Source organism: Leptonychotes weddellii, chromosome 9, assembly GCF_054177405.1.
Source record: "Leptonychotes weddellii isolate Sample4059 chromosome 9, ASM5417740v2, whole genome shotgun sequence".
NCBI lineage: Eukaryota > Metazoa > Chordata > Mammalia > Carnivora > Phocidae > Leptonychotes > Leptonychotes weddellii.
The window spans coordinates 80,862,282-80,884,430 of record NC_138377.1 but is presented as its reverse complement, the minus strand read 5'-3'; the positions used below and the strand labels follow the sequence as shown (position 1 = coordinate 80,884,430).

General features: G+C 38.0%; 1 protein-coding gene across 1 annotated transcript in view; it reads left to right on the top strand.

The window, feature by feature from the left end:
• ATP8B4 (ATPase phospholipid transporting 8B4 (putative)) overlaps positions 1 to 22,149 on the top strand; it is a 160,095-nt gene that overhangs the window by 98,269 nt on the left and 39,677 nt on the right. The window contains exons 10-14 of the mRNA XM_081831858.1: positions 4,379 to 4,494; positions 7,622 to 7,786; positions 8,782 to 8,893; positions 10,692 to 10,797; positions 20,651 to 20,795. Coding sequence (XP_081687984.1) covers positions 4,379 to 4,494; positions 7,622 to 7,786; positions 8,782 to 8,893; positions 10,692 to 10,797; positions 20,651 to 20,795 — 644 coding nt within the window. The remainder of the gene's footprint in view (positions 1 to 4,378; positions 4,495 to 7,621; positions 7,787 to 8,781; positions 8,894 to 10,691; positions 10,798 to 20,650; positions 20,796 to 22,149) is intronic.

The following is a 22,149-nucleotide window of genomic DNA, read 5'->3' as shown; positions in this document are numbered from 1 at the left end:
CCTCCTCTTTCTTCTCCATCTGTTTCCTCTTTCTCCTCCCCTTTTTTTTTTTGAAGGGAGCACTATCATTGATTGAATCATAAATGTATAGTTTTGATACTAGTACTACTTTCATTCCAGGGCAAGAGCCCTGATTTAATTCAGGTACCTCAATAAAAATAGATTTCTATAAAGAATTTTGTCAGAGGGTATAGAATCTACTATATTGATAAACATATAGATCTTGTTATACAGTTTTAAAAGGACCAATTCTCATTGTGTAAATAAAAATACAGAGATAAAATTCAAAGATACTTACTAATAGAGGCAAGTGGCAATAAACATTAAGGAAGAATAAATTAGGCTAGCTCCTTGAAAAACCCTTGCAAGATCTTTAGAAAGAGTTGCTCAACTCTAAACTTTTTAGAGAGGATCAAAATACAAATCACACTGCCATATAACAGGCATTTCTCTGTGTGGACATATGAACAGCCATCCAACTGAAATATGGCAAAATAGAATTACTCATCACCCTTCACAGTGTTGCTATTGCATTTACGCCTATAGCATACACCTGGAAACCATTTCTGACCTTTTTCTTTTTCTTTTTATGTCACAAAGGCATAGCTTCTGCTTTCAATGAATTTTGCATAATTATAATTCAACTCAATTAAGCAAATATTTAGTAAGTGCCTACCATGTCCCAGGGACTTGATGCTGAGGGAGAATGTGGAATTGAAAAGTGTTCTGTGTGATCGCACCCAGGAGAAGATGGTGAAATAGGGTAGGAAATAGGCTGGAAAAGGACAGGGCTTAATGATTCCTGTTTATGCCATGTTAAGAGTGTCCAAACTTGATCTAAGGGCATATGGAGGCTATTGCAGGATTCTAAGCAGTAGTGTGAAGATGACTCTGGCTGGATTACAGAAGAGTTTGGAGAGAAGCAGGGTTGAAATGAATAAAACCATTTGGGTTAATGTGATAATATAGGCAAGCGATAAGATGATGAAGAGAAATTCATGGCTGCAGTTCGATGTATGGGTGGTGGAGGGAGAGGAGCTTCGAGTATGGCTGGATATCTGATTTGGAAGACTGAGTGAATGGTGAAGCTGGTTATTGAGATGGAGACATAAGAGAAATACCTAGTTGTTGGAGGACGATAATGTGTCCAGTTTGAGTTTGGTGTGCATGAGCACATCCAAAAGGAGATATCTAATTCGTGGTTGGATGTACAGATTGGAAGGGAATGCTGGAGATAGATTTGGGTAGGAGATATACATTTAAAAGCAATCATTCTGTCACTGGAACCTGAAGCCATAGAAATGAATGTGACTACATGGAGAGTGGAAGGGGAATTAGATCCTAGGAAAATCTTTGAAGAACACCAATATATAAAGGACTGGCAACGGGAGAAGAATTTATAACTAAAAATCTATGATTTTTGTCCAGACTCTGCCCACATGTTATCTTGACCATTTAAAACTGTTGTTCTTTTTAATTTAATTTTTTTTTTTGAGAGAGAGAGTCAGGGGGAGGGGCAGAGGGAGAGAGAGAATCTGGAGCAGACTTCCCACTGAGCATGGAGCCCAACATGGGGCTCAGTCCCATGACTCTGAGATCATGACCTGAGCCAAAATAAGGAGTTGGATGCTTAACTGACTGAGCCACCCAGGCTCCTCTCTTTTTAATTCATTTTAAAAAGGCTAACTTCTGAAATGAGTGAGACTTGATTAGCCTTGAGATTTCCTAGCAGAAATGACCAGAAGCCTTGAATGAAGAGATACAAAACTTGCTGAGCTGCAAAAGGAAAGGTTTAGTGAGTAAAATTAAGCAAGATTCCATGAAATTGGATTTACACAAACTCAAATTTAAAGGGACTAATGCTGGGTTAAGAAAAAAACATGGAAGAAATGGAAAATCTTTACTGAATGAGAAAAATGTAGATTGGAAAGGACCCTAGAAGTTAGAGTGTTTAAATATCTCCTTTTCATATGTAGAAACTGAGATGAAGAGATGGTAAGGAATTTGCACAAATCATAATTGGTTTGTGATTTCCTAGACCAGTGATTCTCCATGTGTGGTCTAGGGAACCCTAAGAAAACTTGGGAGCTTTTCAGAGGATGCACAAGGACAAAAACATTTTCATAATAATACAAATGTTATTTGTCTTTTTCATTCTTTTTCTCATGAGTATACTGCAGAGTTTTATAAAAGCCACATGATGTGTGATATCACAACAGACTGAACTACAGAGGCAGATATGAGAGTCCGACCATCTTTTAAGCCAGACATTAAAGAGAACTGTAATCATGTAAAACAATGCCACTCTCCAAACTAATTTTTTTCTGTTGTGGAAATTATAATTATTTTCATAGAAATGTTATTTATGTTAATATGTAATATGTTTATTATAATTATTATAATAGTCATTATTACAGTAATATAATTAGTGTCATAAGACCATTGATATAATAACATTTCTCAACTTTAATTTCTAATATAGTAAATACTGATAAATATAATCCACTTTACAAAAGCCCTGGAGTTCTCACAAAGTTTTAAGAGTGTATAGGGGTTCTGAGACCAAAAAGTTTAAGAACTGATGTCCTAGCCTGGACTATAAACAACAGTCACAGAGAAGTCATAGTGGTAAAAGTAGGATGCACATACTTGGCCTTTATAGCTCTGGTGATGGAAGGGAGAAATTATTAAATTGGATTGCTATAGAAGGAAAGCAAAAGAAAGCTAGGATTAAATGTTCTGTCTCCCCCCAGCTTGAACAATTAGATAAATTATATATGCTTTTTTCTTTTTCCCCAATGTGGGCAATTAGAGCCAGAGTACAAGAAGAACTGCGTGCATTCTGGCAACTAGGAGAGCTGACCAAGGGTTTTAGGAGAGAAGACAAGCCCTAGACAAGTCCCAATACAAAAAAGTTTCCAGGGTGCATTAAATATATTCAAAGCTAGGAGGACACTAGAATAGATCAAGTCTTTTTTTTTTTTTTTAAAGATTTTATTTATTTATTTATTTGAGAGAGAGAGTGAGAGAGAGAGAGAGCACAAGAGGGAGGAGCGGGAGAGGGAGTAGCAGACTCCCCGCCGAGCAGGGAGCCTGATGCGGGACTCGATCCCGGGACTCCAGGATCATGACCTGAGCTGAAGGCAGTCGCTCAACCAACTGAGCCACTCAGGCGCCCTAGAATAGATCAAGTCTTAAGTAAGAGTAGTTAAAGGTAAGAAGGGAGATTAATTTATTATACTTTGGTATTTATATTCCTTTAAGTCAAGCTCTAAATTTTATATTCTGTTATATTAATAGTAGTCAGTATTTATGTTCATTTGTTTTGAGGCATTCTACTTTAGAGAAAAGGTATAATTGAGTGGAAAGCATGTAACAATCTTTGCTATGATGAAGCTTGTAATGGTCAGTGTTCAGACCATTACGGTGTGACCCAGAAAGTTGTCTTAAATTGTAGATAGTTCCTGGAAAGAAATATATTGCCATGTCATTCATATATTCATTCGTTCGTTTGTTCGTTCGTTCATTCATTCATTCATTCAAACAAATAATTAAGGGCCTAGTATGTGCCAAGCTGTAAAACCAAGCCTACAAATGTAGGCCAGGGATTCTGTAGTTTAAAAAAAGATTTGACAGCAATATGTGGGACAGCCAGGGGAAGGCTTAAAGACTGGAATGAAGGGGATCCTCGTCAGGGCTGTCATTCCCAAACGTGGGGAGGGGGGGCAGATTAAAAGCATAGCCCTAACTGATACAGAATTCCAGTTAAAAGAAGGTAGAAACTAATTTTGAAAGCCCCATGTGAGGTAGGCTTGCAGGCCAGGATTGTGACTGAAAAAATCAACCACCAAGAATGAAAGAAAGGGCTTTTCCAATGAGTAAAGAGGGTAAAGAAAAACATCAGCAAGGACCGACAACTAGTGCGTAAACCATGGCTTTGAATGGCTAGAATTCCATGTGGAGATCATTTGGCATAACAGTGATAGTTGATTCCTACAGTAGGTCTTGAGTTTCGCACCAGGAGACAGGCAGGCAAAGCTTTCTTTCAATTCTGTTCAATCCAGAAGGCTTAATTTGAATTTATCAACCCTTCAAAATAGTAGGCAAGGAAAATGGTAAGGTCATACACATCTGAATAAAAGCACTTGTTTCCGAGTTTGGGAAATCAAAGGATTCCAGTAGATGGAATATTTCTAAGTTAATAGAACAGGAATAAGGCCAAGTGACTTAGATAGTGACCTTCTAATTAAAGGCACTGAATATTTTACTACTGGCCAAAACGTTATGCCCATTTCCAAATTTCCTAGCTGGAGCCCTAGGAAAGTCTAGTTTCGACAGATTTCATTGATTATCTCCTATGCAAAATTTTTCTTTTCAGTTCGAAACCCAGAAGGACAGATAAAGCTTTATTCCAAAGGAGCAGACACTATTCTATTTGAAAAACTTCATCCATCCAATGAAGACCTTCTGACTTTGACGACAAACCATCTCAGTGTAAGTGCTTCTGTCTGAAGGTTAGCACGATGGCCCTTTGGCCACTTCCTATGATTAGATCTAATTTTTAAATTATCAGCGAAATGATCTGACTTTTAAAAAAAATTTTATTATGTTAGTCTCCATACAGTACATCATTAGTTTTTGATGTAGTGTTCCATGATTCATTGTTTGTCTATAATACCCAGTGCTCCATGCAATACGTGCCCTCCTTAATCACCAGGCTAACCCATCGCCCAACCCCCCTCCCCTCTAAAACCTTCAATTTGATTCCTGGAGTCCATAGTCTCTCATAGTTAGTCTCCCTGCTCCAATTCCCCACCCCCTTCATTTTTCCCTTCCTTCTCCTAATGATCCGACTTTTGAAATAGAAAGCACAGGAAACTGTGCCAGTGAATATCTGGAACCTGGCACATGGACCCCTCTCCTTGGCCTGCTGATAGTCTGATCAGTCTTACCACAGATGGATTAACACAGAGCAGCTGTGAAGTAGCCACTGAGTGTACACTGTTGAACGCTGGCCAGGGAAAGGCTCAGGACACTTAGGGAAACCTGCTCTAACTCCCCTGCAGTTTGAGGCTTCTTCCCTTGGAGACTGGTTCTGGAAAGAGGAGCAGGACAGTTGCTTTCTCTTGGGTTCTAATGTGTCTGACACCAATGGAGTTTCTTATGATTACCGCCCCCCCGCCCCCCACCTCCGGGGAATAGCTTAGGGTCATGCTTAGATGCTGAGGGGAAAATAGTAGCCAACTTTCTCCTCCAGGGGTCCTTCTGTTAAGGTCATAAATCATGATGAGTCACTTATATTCTTTATGTTGAAGCTACCAAAAGCTTTTTGAAGGGAGCAGGAGTAATCTTTAGCATATATATTTATGCCATATAAATTTGGCACATATATTTTGGCAAAAGAGTAAGAGTCTATGAATTAATATGACATTAACCTGGTTTAAACCTGAAGATTCAAGTGTCTCTCTAATATTTATTTGAGGTTCCATTTAGCCGAATATGAACTTTAAGGGCAACTGGTCAAAATTCTCATATCCTCATTGGTTTCTCTCCTTTAAAAAATTATTGAGGATTCATGTCCTTTGTCAAGCCCTATATTTAATACAAAACATTCCCTGGATCTTTAAAAAACAAACAAATAGATAAAACAAAACAAAAAAATCCCTCTCCCTGACTTTAAGTTTAAAGAATGATGGTTTAGTAATATTGGTTACAAACATAGCTATTGTTTTTGTCTTTCCAATAGAGCATTCTTGATTTTCTTTTAATCTCTTCCAGAAAGCTGGCATGGTCTTTTTAATTTTTTTTTTTAATGAAAACAACATTAGAATCATAAGTATCTGATTTTTGCCATTGCTCAAACACTAAAGGCTTTGGATTTTCATACGTTTTCCTTTCATACTAAAGTATAGGAAGTCTAATTTGGTCTTTTTATATTTCTATGCGAAAGAGGTTTTTTCCAGGTAATGTCAGTTTGACTTGCTCTTTGCTTCATTCACTTTGTTCATTTGACTTTAAATTCTGAGGTTTTCAATTTATACTTAATAATTGATTTTGAATTGTTTAATGGTAGGAAACGACCTTGCTCAAATGCTCATTTAGGATTAAACTTGTGATTCATGCACTAATTAAATAACTTAAATCATCTGTCCCCTTTTGTAATGCCATTTTGAGTTGATTCACTGTTGTACAGAACCGGGAGGAAAGCACTGGTCATGCCCAGTGTGGTTGCAAGTTAAAGGCAAAGAAGTGTTTCTGTGAATTAAGGGGACAAAAGATCATTACAAGGCAGTAACTAGATTTTCAGATCAGTAGGGAACCCAGTGGTGGTCTTCAAAATGTGATTACAATGTCCAGAGTGCTACCAATTGCCTACAAGATAAATTTGGATAATTATCATGGTCTCTGTGGGCAAAACCACATCATTGCAGCATGCACTGAATTTACTTTCCATTTACCGAATTAGGGTGTGTCATGGTTTAACTTGTGCCTGATCACAAACCTATGTCTGTTCTATAAGCCAAAATACGACAGAGAAGGTACGCTCAGTGGCAATGCCCAAAGGAGCAGAAATTTTATAATAACACTTGCAGTGTAGAGGCCCATAAAATGATCACTGGAGGCCTAGACAAAGTGGGAGGTTTTTAACATTTCCCCAAAGCAATCTACATATGTTTCTAGCTATTGTGGCTATGTGAGACACTTAGCAACTACCAGTCTCCCATTTTTATTTCCTTATTTTTCCTATTAGAAGGATAAAGCACCAAAGGTATCATTTGAGAAATCATCAGTTTACTGAGACACTGAAGGAAAAATATGACTCTTCAATTAATTTGACCAATTATTAAATACTCCATAGAAATTAGTTTCTCAAAAATAGTAATTTTTTAAAATAACCTGACTTGATGATGTTTTTTAAGTTTCTAAGAATTTTAATTATTAAAATAAAACTTTCATATAGCAAAAAGTAAGAAAATTTACAGATCTAGAATGAAAAGTAAAAGTCAGCCTCTACTTCTTGCTTCCCAGAAGCAAGTATTTGTATTGACTTTTCTGCCTCACTCTCCCTTTTGCCCCTAGAAGTTATTCTTATAACCTTAATATGCTTCAACTTCTGTTACCTGACCTGTTTATTTATTCATCTGTAATTGACTTTGACTTTTTATTATGGAAGATTTCAAGCATAAAAAGAAGTAGGACTCAGTTAATTTTATTTATTTATTTATTTATTTATTTATTTATTTATTTTTTTTTTTGGACTCAGTTAATTTTAGACATAGCTATATTATTAGGTGGAACCAATCTATATTGCTTCAAATGGATATCTCAAGTCATGGGTGTGGTTGATCACTTCTCACCTAGGGCACTTCAGCAGGCTTTGCAGCTGTCTTTAGGGGGAAGGCTAGCTCCCCTGAGTGTTTTAACCCCATAGAAATAAAATACGAAATACAAACATTATATCCCATTTCCAAGGGGATTAAAAAGTTGGGGGTCAGGATGGCCAAATAATACTCTTGGGACAAAATGAATTTAAGTAAAAAACTTCTTACCCACTATTGTTGCTGTTATTGCCATGGTTACCATTCTGTGATGGTTCCTATATCTATTTCTGCTCTGACAGGAATTTGCAGGGGAAGGCCTTCGAACCTTGGCCATTGCATACAGAGATCTGGATGACAAGTACTTTAAAGAGTGGCATAAGATGCTTGAAGATGCAAGCACTCTCATGGATGAGAGGGATGAACGGATAGCTGGGCTATATGAAGAAATTGAAAGGGATTTAATGGTATGAGCTTGGAAGCATGATGGTTTCTGTTTATAAAAGGGATAGTATGTGTTTAGAGATCTAGCATAGGAATAATCCATTGCCAAATCATCTTGCACATAGCAGATGTTACCCTCTCAAACACTGATTCGTGCTCTATACATCGGCTTCAAGTTTGCCATGTATGGCCCTAGAGAGCTTAGAGGATTATTTCTGTTAGCAGTAGCTTATACAATTGGAAGTTTCCCCAAAGTAGAAGATGGTGTCATCTCCATTCTTTGTCAGCCTCTGGTATGTCCTTGATGTTATGTGTTTTTTTTTTTTTCTCCTTTCTTTATGATCTACCTTTTTGAGCAGGGAAACTTTCCATGAAGAGTGGCTATGGCTCTAAACCACCCTAGGCCATGAGGTTCTGATGATATCTGTGTTGCCCAGAGTATGATCTATTTTAGAAACTGCTCTTCCCTGAGGCCCAGTGGTCAGGATGCTTAGCTATTTTGAGATACTAAGGAGCATGTTATGTTCATCTCTGGATGAGATATTACACAAGACCCTTCACTTTTTAGTTTATGACATCTGCTGGTTTGTTAATTTAGGAGAATGGCTCTACTTTTTTGTGATTCTTACTATGAGATTAGGGCTCTCCTTTGGACCTTTCCATGTTGATGTAAGTTGGGAAGAGGCTGGGGAGTTCTTCAGTTCTTAGAAGCCCAAATGGCTTCTGATGGTTTATGCTAATATGTTACCTGAGCATATCAGACCCCTCATAAATTCTAACCTCCAGTATCTCTGCCATTAACTGGTGTGACTATCAGTTGGCTTGATTTGGGAACTTCCTCTTGAGGACCTTCCCAACCCATCACTGCACGTAATAAGATGCTTGCTGTATCAATGCATCATAACTTCCTTCTTCAATTCATGTTCCTTGACCTCTAAACTCGGTGATTTAAAGCCATAGATATTGTGGATATTGTTTGCCTGCATTAACATAAGGTATTCTCTATTTTTCAATGAAGCTACTAGGTGCCACTGCTGTAGAAGATAAGTTACAAGAGGGTGTTATTGAAACGATTGCAAGTTTATCATTAGCTAATATTAAGATCTGGGTCCTAACAGGAGACAAACAAGGTAAATTGAAAATGGATGCTGATGATGTCTTAAAAGGGGGGTGGGCAATAATTTCTCTGGTAAATTTTTAATTAACCAGAAAGCTTAATGAATTAGATATTTACACAGCCCTTCACATAGGAAAGAGTTGAAATATAAAAAGGAAAGCTAATATATTACAAAAATTTATTATTTAAAACAAAAACTAATGAATTGTCTTCTATAGTATACTCTTCAGTCAGTTGAGTTTCAGCTCAATTGCTTCTTAAATATGATAGTTTCACCTGTAGGCAACAGTGGTATTAAATAATGTTTATTGTTTCACATGAGCAGTGCCCCCAATCAGGACAGAGAGAGGCATAGCACTGAAGCAGGACATTGGAGATCTCCATTGGAGACATTGGAGACCTAACTACTCCTTTATTTTCTTGATGGTAGGGAGGTTTGGGGATATTAGGGATGGGGTCAGGATGGTAGGCAGGCTTTAGGGAGACAGGGAAGTGGCTATGTATCAACTGGTGTGGAAATATTCTGGCATTTTATCAATCACCACAGGCATACCAGTGCAACTAGGCTAAATTCCAGGACTGCCCATGTAGTGGTACAATGAGAGCTGACCCACTTTCAGACATGACAAAATGCCAAGTCAGCATAGAAAGAGTCATTATGTTCAGGGTACTGTGTTTCCTAAGAAGGAAAAGGGATCAGTACATTTTGGATCTATTGCTAGCAGTAATGGTTAAAACAAAAATGATTTTATGCTTGGTCATTAGTAAACCAGAATATTTAGTAAATTGGCACGCCCATGTTTTCAAGATTCTATCTACTTGTTACATATTTTTTAGAACATTGGAGGATTTGTAGATAAGTCAGTTCTCCATGTGTTCACCCAAATCACTGATTAAAAAAATAAACAGTAGAGAGTTGAGCTCTGTGGTGTATTAGTAGAGACTTCCTAGAGTTTGACATTGATCAGTGGGTACATTCATAACTATTTACTTAGTTATGAATATACACCAGTTTACTCTTATTTAGCTTTCATTTCTGTGGCTTATACAAAGGATATGCTAAGATTTTATCAACTGCCTTCAGACTTAGGGCAAATCTAATTATACCACAGAATTGGCAAGAGCCTAATGACCCAATAGAATGAGAAACAAATGACCATACTGAGGATGGAAGGGCTACCTAACTATCCAAGTGTCCAGTTCTACAGAAGTGGAGGAAGGACTGCTCAACATCATGTACTTCTCCACTTACCTAGTAGCAGCAGTCCTGCGTGGTCTTTGAGGTGATAGTCAAATTCCAAACTTTAATTTACTTAATGGAAAAATGGCAGTGTTGCCTGTGGGAGAACTATAAAGCTATTATAAGAACATTTTTTGCTTTCAGCTGAACAATTTGTGAGTTTTTTCAATGTGTATACCACATCAGATTAAATAATAGCTAAATTAAGTATTTTAGCTCTCCAAAGGCAGTATTTGGGACTTCAGGTAAAAAGTTTTTTATTTACACATTTCACTATATCATAGGGCCTTAGGGTATTTTCATAAATACTAATTTTGGGAATCAAGAAGTTTTTTCAAAAACTAGATGAGAAAGCTGAGAATTCATAGATGTTGCTACTTCTCCATGGATTTAACAAGTGGTGAATTTGATCATGGAGCCTGGGCCTTTGAATTTACCTCTGGGTTTCTTGGATTTTATCTCTCATCACACTCTCTCTAAAATTAAAGGGTAATGCCTCAAAACTTTTATGAAAAAGTTACTTATGTTATTAAGTAATGTTCTAACTGAGGTGGGTTTTATTTTGTATCAGAAACTGCCATCAACATTGGCTATGCCTGCAACATGCTGACTGATGACATGAATGATGTGTTCATTATAGCAGGGAACACAGCAGTGGAAGTCAGAGAAGAACTCAGGTAAGTGTTGAAGGAAAAAAGAAAGGAAGAGAGAAAGGGAGAGATAGTTCCTGTGGCCTTATTTTGGAATAGAATTCTTCCTGCATGTTTCCTAAACTCCTATTCATAAGGTAAGTTTGACATCAGTAGTGAAACATTGTCTTCAGGCCTCCAACATTTTCCAAGTATTTTTAAAAATATATATATATTTAAAGATTTTATTATTTGTTGGAGAGAGAGAGAACACAAGCAGGGGGAACGGCAGGCAAGGGAGAAGCAGCCTCCCAGCTGAGCAAGGAGCCCGATGTGGGACTCGATCCTGGGACCCTGAGATATGACCTGAGCTGAAGGCAGATGCTTAACTGACTGAGCCACCCAGGCATCCTCCAAGTATTTTTAGAAAAGGATTTCAAATCACTTACATTAAATTATCCTTTAAAACTATGTGTTGGTGAGTGCCTAGCTCTTATATGATGAGTGATCAGATTCAGTGAGGGCATTTGTTTAAAATAGCAATTCCCTAGCTTCAATTTGGCCCCCCAAATTAAGAATCTCCAGGGGATAGGGGATGGGGACTTGTATTTTCATAAGTACCTAGGTGAAATTGATCAGATAAATTTGAAAAACGCAGCTGGAGGAGATGGTATGTAAAGTTGGAATAGAGTCTTTCAGCATTAAAGAAAGTAGGTATTTTGACACAGTTACTGTTAAATCCAGCTATATAATCCTTATGAGAAATAGAATGCTGTGAAATTTGTATAACTGCTGCAAATACCAGAAAATACATAACTGCTGAAATTAGGTAAGAGTAGACAAACATTAAATTTTGAGAAATAACATTTCCTAAAATCTGCCAATTTTATCCTTTATTTTTTTTCTATTTCATTTTAAGAAGATTTTAAAAGTCTGCATAATTATTTTACCAGAACTTTAAAAAATGCTGTCATAACAATTTTTGCTTACTAATGCTTGCAGTAGCATCTCTAAACTCAATCCATTTTGGGTCTGGCCAAACAGATTATTGCATTAGAGGCAAACTGCTTATATTTTGCTACATTCTAGATGGGGCTAACTTCCCCTCAACACAGCAGTGGAACACTATGGGCTTCCTTAATGTGTTTCCATCATTACACTTTTGTTCCTGAACCTTGAAAAGAAAGGAAGTCTTAACTGTCAGCACCACCGATTTCTACTTGTAGATCAAATTTCCCAACTTCCACACTGTTTTACTCCCAGTAGAAAACTGCTGTATATGCTGGTTAGAAGATCGAGATTGCAAGTCTTTGCCAAATACATTGGGAAATTGGGGGAAATATTAATAATTTGTTTAGTGATTAATAACAGTTAAATATTTTAAGAAAATCTCTTTAAATGACCTTTTTGTGGTGGGGGGGATTTAACTCTTGCTGAGGGAAGATGGATGTGAGCAGATCTAGACCATAATGTGCCTAGTGCTAAATGCTTTAAAACAGTGCCTGGGACACTGTTATAAGCAGGATACATGTATTGCATTTCATTCCCAAAGCAACCCAGTGTTAAGCATTATCATTATCCTTATTTTACAGATCAGGAAGTTGAGACATGGATAGGGTAAATAACATGCCTGAAGTTTCACAACTGGCTAGTGGTTCAGCTGGTATTTGAATCTAGTGTGGTCCCAGAGCCTCTGCACCAAATCACTTGCCACATGTCTCTCTAAACATATGTTGGATGTATTCTTACTCCCTTTAAATGATTGATATAAAAAAAAATGTAATTGTTGAGGCATCTTACAGCTTCACTTGAGGTCACACACCAGAGTAGTGATGAGAGCAGAATAAATTCCAGGGAGAGACAGCAGATGTAAGAGGAAGGATATGGGCTTCGTGTTAGCTGGACCCAAGTTGGAATCTTGGCTTCCAACTCACTGGCAGGCTAAGTTACTTTAAATATTCTATTCCACCTCTCTTTGATTTGTTTCCTCATTTGTAAATGGGAAAATATACAAATATCTATTCTGTAGACTTATTCAGGAGATTAAAAGAGGTAAGAATGTAAAGATTTGTGGCCATTCAATGAGCACCTTTCTTGCCTTCCCCCTCTCTCCCCACTTCCTCCGTTCCCCTTTATCCCTTTTCTTCAGCCCTTGTTCCCACAACAGGGACTACTTTAATTAACGTTTCCCCAATAGACTCTGTGGAGTCTATATTAAAATTATATAAATAATAATAAAATTATATCAGTCATAATTAACTAGATTTCCCAATATGTATTGTGCAAAGACATAGGCAATCAGCTGCCAGAAGCATGCTATACCAGCTTTCTGCACCCAGTTTGATGTAATGGTAGCCAAAAATAACACAAAAGTTAAGAAAAAGCAGTGAGTCTATACATTCTTATCATATAGCCATCTATATTTTTATTAACCTTCTTAAGATATTGAAAACAACGTGCTGACCTCTATTACAACCTTTATGGATCCCTTCCTCAATTGGTTACGTTGGATAAGGATATTGCAGGTTGATGGAACAGCATACATGAAGGCATAGAAACATGAAGGAAATCGTGTTCTATTCCAGAAGCAGTATTCCATGTGGTAGCTGGGGTGTATGACAGAATTAAAGGTGAGGACCATTTTTTCAGAGACAGATTGGTGATTGATTGACAAGTGAAAGTGGTTATACTGAATCCTAAAGTTATTGAGTGGATATGAATGGCTTCTAAGCCGATGAGTAACAAACCCAATTCTACATTTATGAAATAACACTCCAGTGACAGGATAGATGGAGTATGTTTGATGGGAAAAAGAACAGTATCGGGAGATGCATCAGGAAGCTGTTGGAATACTGGAGTTTAGAGATGATGAGGTTGAACTAAGGCAGTGAGGCCAAAAGAGTGGAATGAAACTGACAGCTCTTTTGGAGGTAGAATGGATAGGACTCGGAATTTGATTGGATGTGAAGAGAAGTAGAAGCCTATGTCATTTCTAGCTTGTCTGACTTTCACAGCCCAGAATGCACTCAACTGTGCAAGAACAAAAACTCTTTAAATTTTATAAAACTGAACTTGAACCTCTTTCTGCCTGATGGCACTTTTGGGTAAATTTAGTTCAAGTCTAGGATTCACAGTTGCCCCATCTGTCACTGATCCTCATCATCTACCCGGCTGACATCTAGCACTTCCCACTTCTGTGTCCCTGTGTGGTCTCCTGTCTCTCTGGGTTGCTGGCTGTCCCTCTTGGCTCACTTCCACATGCTCCTGGGGAAATAGGAGAAGTGTGGCTGTTCTTCATCTGTGTATCTGAGAAGACTTGTGCTCTCACAAGGCCGCCTCTGTTCCTGAAATCCCTTTACTCTAGATCTTCTTTGTCACCATACTTCAGTGGCAACTATTCCATACTCAGATTCCCAAAAACTCATCTGAGGATTCCATTACCCACACATTCCTCCATCCACTACTGGTCTGGGGTGTCAGTTAGGACCCAGCTTTCTTTAATGACTCACCAGCATCTAAGCTTCTCTTCGTAGTCCCTTACCTCTAGGCTTGGATGGGCTTTCTACTCTGTTGCTTATGGCAACATTTTATGCCTTGATTTCTTTAAGGATTTGTCTTATGAAACTTGGAGAACCTTTTTTCTTCCCTCTCAAAAAGCCCATTAGCAAAATTCAAGATCAATGCTGCTGTGGGTTTCAAGAGTCTATTTTGGTACTTAAAAAGCAAGATCTTGACTCTTTTTTGTTCCCTCTGTATTTGGTTCTGTGAGATCTCCTGAGGCAAGGTATGTTTCAGAGTAAAGAGGGTCATCTGTAGTAGTGGTGGTGATTGCAGAAGGGGTAGGGAACCAAAGTTGCTATCTCAAGATTTTATCCAGCTACCTTTGGTTGACTAAGTAGATGGCATAACTGTCATTAAGTGGAAGGCATGTGGAGAAATATGAATTCTTATAAATTGTTGTTTAGAGTATAAGTTTGTAGAAACTTTCTAGAGGGCAAACTCACAACATATTTCAAAATTACATATATGTATACTTTTGATCCAATGATCACTACTTCTGGGAATTGTCTTTAAACAAGTGGATAAATGTCTGAATAGGTATATAAAGAAATATTGATTGCTGCATCAATTATAATAGAAAATCAGAAAATGCTCAAATACCCAGTCACAAGGGATTTTGTTAATTACTATGACATACACTGGCAATGGGATACTATGCAGTTATTAAAAGTGATTATGTGTTTATCGACATTGCAGAGGATCATAGGGGAAGAAAGGAAAAAAAATGAAACCAGACGAAATCAGAGAAGGAGAAAAACCATAAGAGACTCTTAATCTTAGGAAACAAACTGAGGGTTGCTGGAGGGGAGGGGGGTAGGGGCTGGGGTAACTGGATGATGGACATTGGGGAGCACTGGGTATTATATAAGACTGGTGAATCACAGACCTGTACTTCTGAAACAAATAATACATTATATGTTAATTAATTGAATTTAAATAAAAAAACTATCTGGGACAAATGAAAAAAAAATTCCTAAAGCACTCCTGGTCATTCTCACATCGTCATTTTAAAGATAGGTGTCCTAGTAAATACTTTGGATTTCCCAAGAAGGTAAATACCAATCTTGGAAAACGTTCTCGAGGATAGGAATTATGTTGTCTGCTTTCCTGTCTTCTGCCGTTAGTGGCACAGAACTAGGTATATTAGCAATGATCAGATTTTATTTGATATTTGATTGACAGATTTATTGACTGGCTGAATTTTTATGGTAGAGACTATCACAGAGACAATTCTTTTTTTTTCTTTTAATATTTTATTTTTTTATTTATTTGAGAGAGAGAGTGCAAGCACAAACGGGGAGCAGTAGAGGGGGAGGGGAGAAGCAGGCTCCCCGCTGAGCAGGGAGCCCGACGTGGGGCCCGATCCCGGGACCCCGAGATCATGACCCGAGCCCAAGGCAGACAGTCAACCAACTGAGCCACCCAGGCGCCCCTGCCAATTGTTCTTTCAATTTGTTGTTGTTGTGTGCTTGGTAGAGAGATGGTCTAAGCATAATTACAATAGAATTTGGACTTCTAAGGAATAGAATTCTGAGGGAAAGACTTCTAAGGAATAATGCTGATTGTTATATGATATAATTTATACTTAAAATGAAAACAGTTTCTATCATATTTTACAACTTCATATAAGTTAATAGAAATTTGTGCTTTCTCTTGCTTTTACAATAAAAGAATAAAAAACAAAACAGAAAGAAAGATGTCCATGATATATTTAAGTGAGAAATGAGATTACAACATAGGCACAGTATGATCCATTTTTTCCAAAGAAAGTATGTATGTGTATATATGTGTGTGTGTGTGTGTGTGTGTGTGTGTGTATATACATACACACAAACACTATACATCTGTATCCATTTCTGTCCTTTACCTACCCATCAAGCTCTCTATAGGACATATACAGTGGTTCTCTCTGAATGTTGGAATTATGGATCATGTTTGCTTTGTTCTTTATGGCTCTTCACATTATTTGAAATTGTAATAGTGTTCATGCAATACTTTCATAATTGGAAAAAAAAGCCCGAAGTTTTTTAATGAGAAGGAAAAATATTCAGAGGGGAAAAATAAGGAATTTCTGTCTAGACTAATTATTTCAGGACCCTTGAGGCCATCTTGCTTAACTGACTAGCAAATAATGTTTATTTTAACCCAGACTTGAAGGTAACCCCATTCTCAGAGTCTAAGACAGGGTGACAATGCATGGTATAAAATTCTGTATATGAGGAATGAATACATTTGTAGTATGCATTTACTTAATAGTAGGATTAGGGGAAACAAAGCATCCAAGAAAAATTATTGCCAAAGGTGCCCTCTCTAATCCTAATCTGGGCTACTTATGTCTAAGCCCAGAATTTGGGGAATGAAATATTAAAATCATAAATTTGCACCCTTCAGTTTTCTTGTGTTAATGTTTTTGAGTTCAGTGGGAGTTCATGCAAAAACAACCCAAAAAAGTGTATCAAAAAGACAGGATCCTAGTGACAGTAGCTATTAGAAGGAAATGATCTAAATGGTTATATTTAAACCTAACAAATGTGTTTAGATTATTTCATAAACATGGATATATAATTTTTATGCATATCATGCATGTGGCTTGTTTCAAATTTAATGTAATGAAACTGTTTTAGCCACTTTGAGTCCTGGGTTAATTTTGCCACCATAGCTGTGTTAGTATTAAAGGCATGTCCAGAAATCTGCAATTAAACCCTGCTATGGTTTCTCAGAAGATCACCACACTGATTACATTTCACCAATACGTATGTCTTCTGCCCAAAGGAAGACAGACTGGGAATGTAATTTTGCTTGGGCTGACAGGCAAACTCACTCCATGTTTCATTTTTGTTATATTGGTCCCATGTTTTGTTGAAAAAATTCATGTCTGATAACTAATTAAACCATGATGTGATGGTACTGCTTCTGAGAAATATTCTGGTGATATACCTAGGAATTGATATTTCTTTAATCAGCAAAATACATGTTGCACTTTTTTGAGCACTACTTGGTAGAAAGTTACTTGTTTGAATGAGCAGAGTTCTCAAATGCAAATGGCTCCAGAACCAGGCAGGTAACATTAGTTGTGTGATCTGGGCTATATATGAGACATTAGGGAGTGGTGGAGCGTTTGGTGAAGGTGAACATCATGATGTCCATAAACTCATACAGATTTTTAAAAACACTGTGCAGGCCAAACAAAATGCATCTCGTTCCTCATTTCCAACTTCTAGTCACCCAGGCAAAATGTTTTAGTAGGTTGGGTTTCTGTCATAAACCGGAACATTTTAGAGTACTAAGAAATCTTGGCCATGTTCTAATACACACTGGTGCAGCTGCCCAGGTTTTCCTGGCTGGTGTCAACCAGCCTGACGGGCTGTCCCATTCCCCTAATTTCTCCCATCCAAGTACTAACCAGGCCCGACCCTGCTTAGCTTCCAAGATCAGACGAGATCGGCGCGTTCAGGGTGGTATGGCCGTAGACTCCCCTAATTTCTAATAAAACACGGGTTTAGGGATTGTCTTATAGATCACATAGGCAGTAAGGGATGGAACGGGGGCTTAAAATAAAAATTTCATGTACTTCCTCCCTTTCTCTGTTGTTGGCAGTGTGGTGCTGTCCCATAACTGCTCCTCTGGCCCTGTCAGCCTGTGGCTGACTCTGTATGTTAACCAGTTTAGTGCAGTAGACTGAGAACTAGGAATTTGAAGACCTGGGTTCTGTGCTGGGTCTGTAACTGACTTGTCAAGTGGCTAGAGGTCAGATCACCCAGCTGTGGACAAACAAGATGTCAGAGGCAAGACCTTGGGCCTAAGCCCAGCTCTCCAGGTTCCAAGCTCAATGCTCTTATAGCGAAGTCAGGATTGTCTTCTTTTAAACATGATGCCGTGGTTTCAGTCCATTTCCTTACAGGTCCGTGCCATGTTTGAACACAGAGTGCCTTATGAGCATACCATCTCTTTTCTTTATAGAGTGCATGCAAGCCAAGCATGTGCCCAACTGTGCTCTGCTGTGTTTGCAGTGGCACGGGGCTTTGAATGCCATGGTCACCTCAGCTGTTAATGCATTTCTGCATGCCAGCATTCTAATAGACTGCCCTTCATTACACAGCTTGGGAAAACACAGGACTTCTTTTGCTTTAGCATTTGTTATTTGTGTTCTGTGGTTAAGCATTGTGTGTTACGTCTGCAAAAATGTATAGTTCCTATTCAATAAAGGAAGTCACGTGTAGTTTTTCCCTTCCTAATAAATTGGTGTTTTTTTTTTGTTTTTTTTTTTTTTTTTCGGAAACCAGCTAGCGTTTTAAGAGCTAAGTTCCAGGAAGAGAAAGAAATGATAGCTATAGAGCATGGGCAGAGGTCTGAAAATGCATGAGCCCCGTCTGGTGAGGAGGGTTGGCCCATGTGGAGGGAACGCAGCTGAGCCTGAAAAACTGTCCCTTTTCTGCCTAGAGATGTTAGGAAGACAGTTTAAGGGGGGAAAAAATCCTAAATAAATAGAATTTCAGCCAATACTCTCATGAACTTCACCCTTCTTTGGAATGTTTTTATTCTCTGGGGGGAAAACAGAGATTGAGTCATCTATACAGCGAGTGAGAACTTTACTAAAAAGGAAACCTCGGGAGATGTTTGCCGTTTGGTGCTTTCTTAAGACCCAATTTATGAACTCTGCAGCACTGCCAGACAAACGCTCGCTTCTGGGGAGCTTGTTTCTCTAGCTTTCTTCATTATATGGGACAGTAAATTTTCCTGACTGTTAGGAGGACACCTTGACATGATTATCTGATGTAAAAGTCCGATTCTCCCACTAAACAGTGATTTTTCATGGCTCTTCTCCACTCCTTCCCCCACCTTAACTCCCTAAATTTCACACATAGCACTCTGACTTTATAAATCTTTTTCTTTGATTCTGCAGACTGATTGCTAAGTGCATGATATCATTCTTGGAGCCAGGGGCATGTAATCTCTGGGTTCCTTGGGTTCTTAAATGCAGGCTGTGCTTTTGGTCTTGGACAGCAGAAGGAGATGTTGAGCCAGAAGATAACGGTGGTTTTTTTGTGTGTGTGTGTTGTGTTTTTGTTTTGTTTTGTTTTAGATTTCGCATATAAATAATTAGTGTTACATTTTCAAATAATTAGAAAGCTAAGGGCTGAAATAGTTGTTTTCGTACAGTGAACATTCTCTTCTTTTTACATCATAAAACCATTTTAATAAATGTTTTCTATATAGGATGAGCCTTTGGGGAACCATTTCATTTTGCTGTAAGCCAAAACATCCATTTTCTGGCCTCCCACTCCCCATTTGCTCCAGGGCACTCATTTTATAGATGCAAGTTGTGGCCTAACATATTGGTGGCTGGCTTTGGCACTCATCTTCAGGGACCATTTGCCATGTAGCCCTCTGGTTGTGGTTCAAAGTACTGGAGTCATGTTAACTTGCCCTTACGTTATTTCAAAGCCTGTCATCTGAGGGTCTTCAGAGAGGAAATTTCCCTTCCATTAAAGGCATTATCTTTCCATTTTGAAGAGAAGAGTAAAATGCCTCTTCTAAGTATGTTACATGACCATACAATCTTTCTCTTAAATAGCAGAGATGGATGAGTGTGAGCAAGATTTTTCTACTGCTAATTAGATCTGGGGCATTGGAAGGAGTTTCCATTTGGAACGACCCTCTACTCTTGGTGTCTGTATTTTTTTTCCCCCAGAAGATTTATACTATTGTTTGAGCTGATGAGTGCAATTTTCACTTAAAACAGTCCATTATATTCTAATGACTATGCCAATTCAGTAAATGCCATCATTTAGTTTTGTCACATTTTTAGAAAATGTGCTTCTTAAAAGACTGCTGTTTTAAGCCAGATCATATGACATTGTTCTGCAAATTAATGAATTTATTTTATATATTGATGTCCTGGAATTCCTAGAAGGTTTCATCAATTGTCTTTAGTCTTTCCCTTTTCAATATTTAACAATATTGCACGCCAGACCAGTGGTTCTGGAGTCCCTGAAGCTCAGACAACCTTATAGGCCAAATGTATCGAGGGCACCTAGTTCCAGCCCACCTCAAGATGATAATTTAGATTTAAGGTAATTGTAAACGTTCAAAATGATTCTGTTTTCATTATGTTTACTTTCCTACTTCCTGGAATTTGCAAATTTGCTACGGTCTCCCCATCACAAAGAATCATCCAGCTTGCTTTACTGTAACCGAATCTTACGCCATAGTCTATCTGAATAGTGATGAAATGAATTTACCTCTAGACCAGTCTCTTGTTAGCGTAATAGGTATGCTCTTTAAACTTGTTATGATTTGTTCTCCACCGCCCCGCCCCCCCCCCCCCCCCACCTTCAAGAAAAGCAAAGGAAAATTTGTTTGGACAAAACAGAAGTTCTTCCAACGGCCATGTAGTTTTTGAAAAACAGCAGCTGGAGCTGGACTCAGTTGTAGAAGAAACCATAACAGGAGATTATGCCTTAATCATAAATGGCCACAGTTTGGTGAGTTTGCTTAAGGCTTTTGTTCTTTTTCTTTATCCCGGTAATTGTCTCTTTTGTGCTGTCATACTGAGGTCTCCTTTTGTGTTTTCCAAACAAATGACACCACTAGAAACAGGGTATACACAATGATTTCCTGTTTGCAAAGGGAAAGGAAACTTCTGATATATATTTCATACATTATTGCTTGAACCACCACAGTGAAAGGGAGGATCCAAAGAAATACTGTGTTCACAGAATATCAATCTTGTCTAAATGACTGTAGACCATTTAGCAGTATTGTTTAAGTGCTTTTCTAAGGGAGAGTGTCACAGCTCCCCGTTATTTAATTAAAATAATGCAACTGTTGGATGTATTGCAATTATTGCTCTTGCTGTTGTTTGTGATTTGGCAGAGCACAACCTGATCTTCATATAATTACCACACCAAATTATTGCCATTAAGATACCTCTGGTGGTTTTTCTAAATAGCAGTATTTTACAGCAATGCCAAACAATTTGCTTTGATTAGGAAATCTGGTTCTTGTCATAATAGAATAAACTTGCATTGTGCTTTTAATGTAGTTAAGGTTCCAAATCTTGAACAAATATCAAAACACTCTTCTGAGTTTCTAATTTAAAAAACAAAATCTCTGATTGCACTCCAGTGAAATTATCATTTATATGCACAAAGAGCTAATCTCACATCTTTCCCCAGCTTTGATGATCATTTTTCACTTTTGGAGTTTGGAAAATAAATGTATCTTCTTGTAGACGGTTTCTTAGAGGACAAAAGAAGTTGGATATGAGTATATTGTATTTTCCCCCTTGTGATCAGCTGTCTGTTAGCTCTTAGTGCTTAGAGCATTATCCAGCTGGATTCCAGACATAATGATGTGTTGCCTTCTACACCATGGAAAGTTACAGAGCTCAGCTGCAGGCCAAGCTCAGTCGAAAGTTTGTCCAGATGACACGAATTTCTCCTTTGCACAAATGAGCAGCAACTGAAAATTATAAGCCTGTCAACTGGGACTTAAAGCTGGTGGCCTCCAAGCTGAATTGCCCAGGGACTAGAATATGGAAAGTTTCCTAATGAGTTGTGCTTTGACTTTCCCTCAATCTCAAAGAAGCCAGTGTGTGGTGAGTTAAGAGTACTCAGGTGATAATGTATGCTATTTTTTCTTTGTCTCTAAATCTGTTGAAAGAAAGAGCTAAGATTGATGCTCTTCAAGAGCCCTTTCAGCTTCAAAGCCTGAAGTTTATGAAACCATGAAATGTCATTTTTCATTTAAGGAAAATTGACCACAGTTCTGTTGCTATGGTCAGAAGTTTTTTTTTTTTTTTAAGCAAATCATGATTCCAGTTTGCTTCAAATCTCA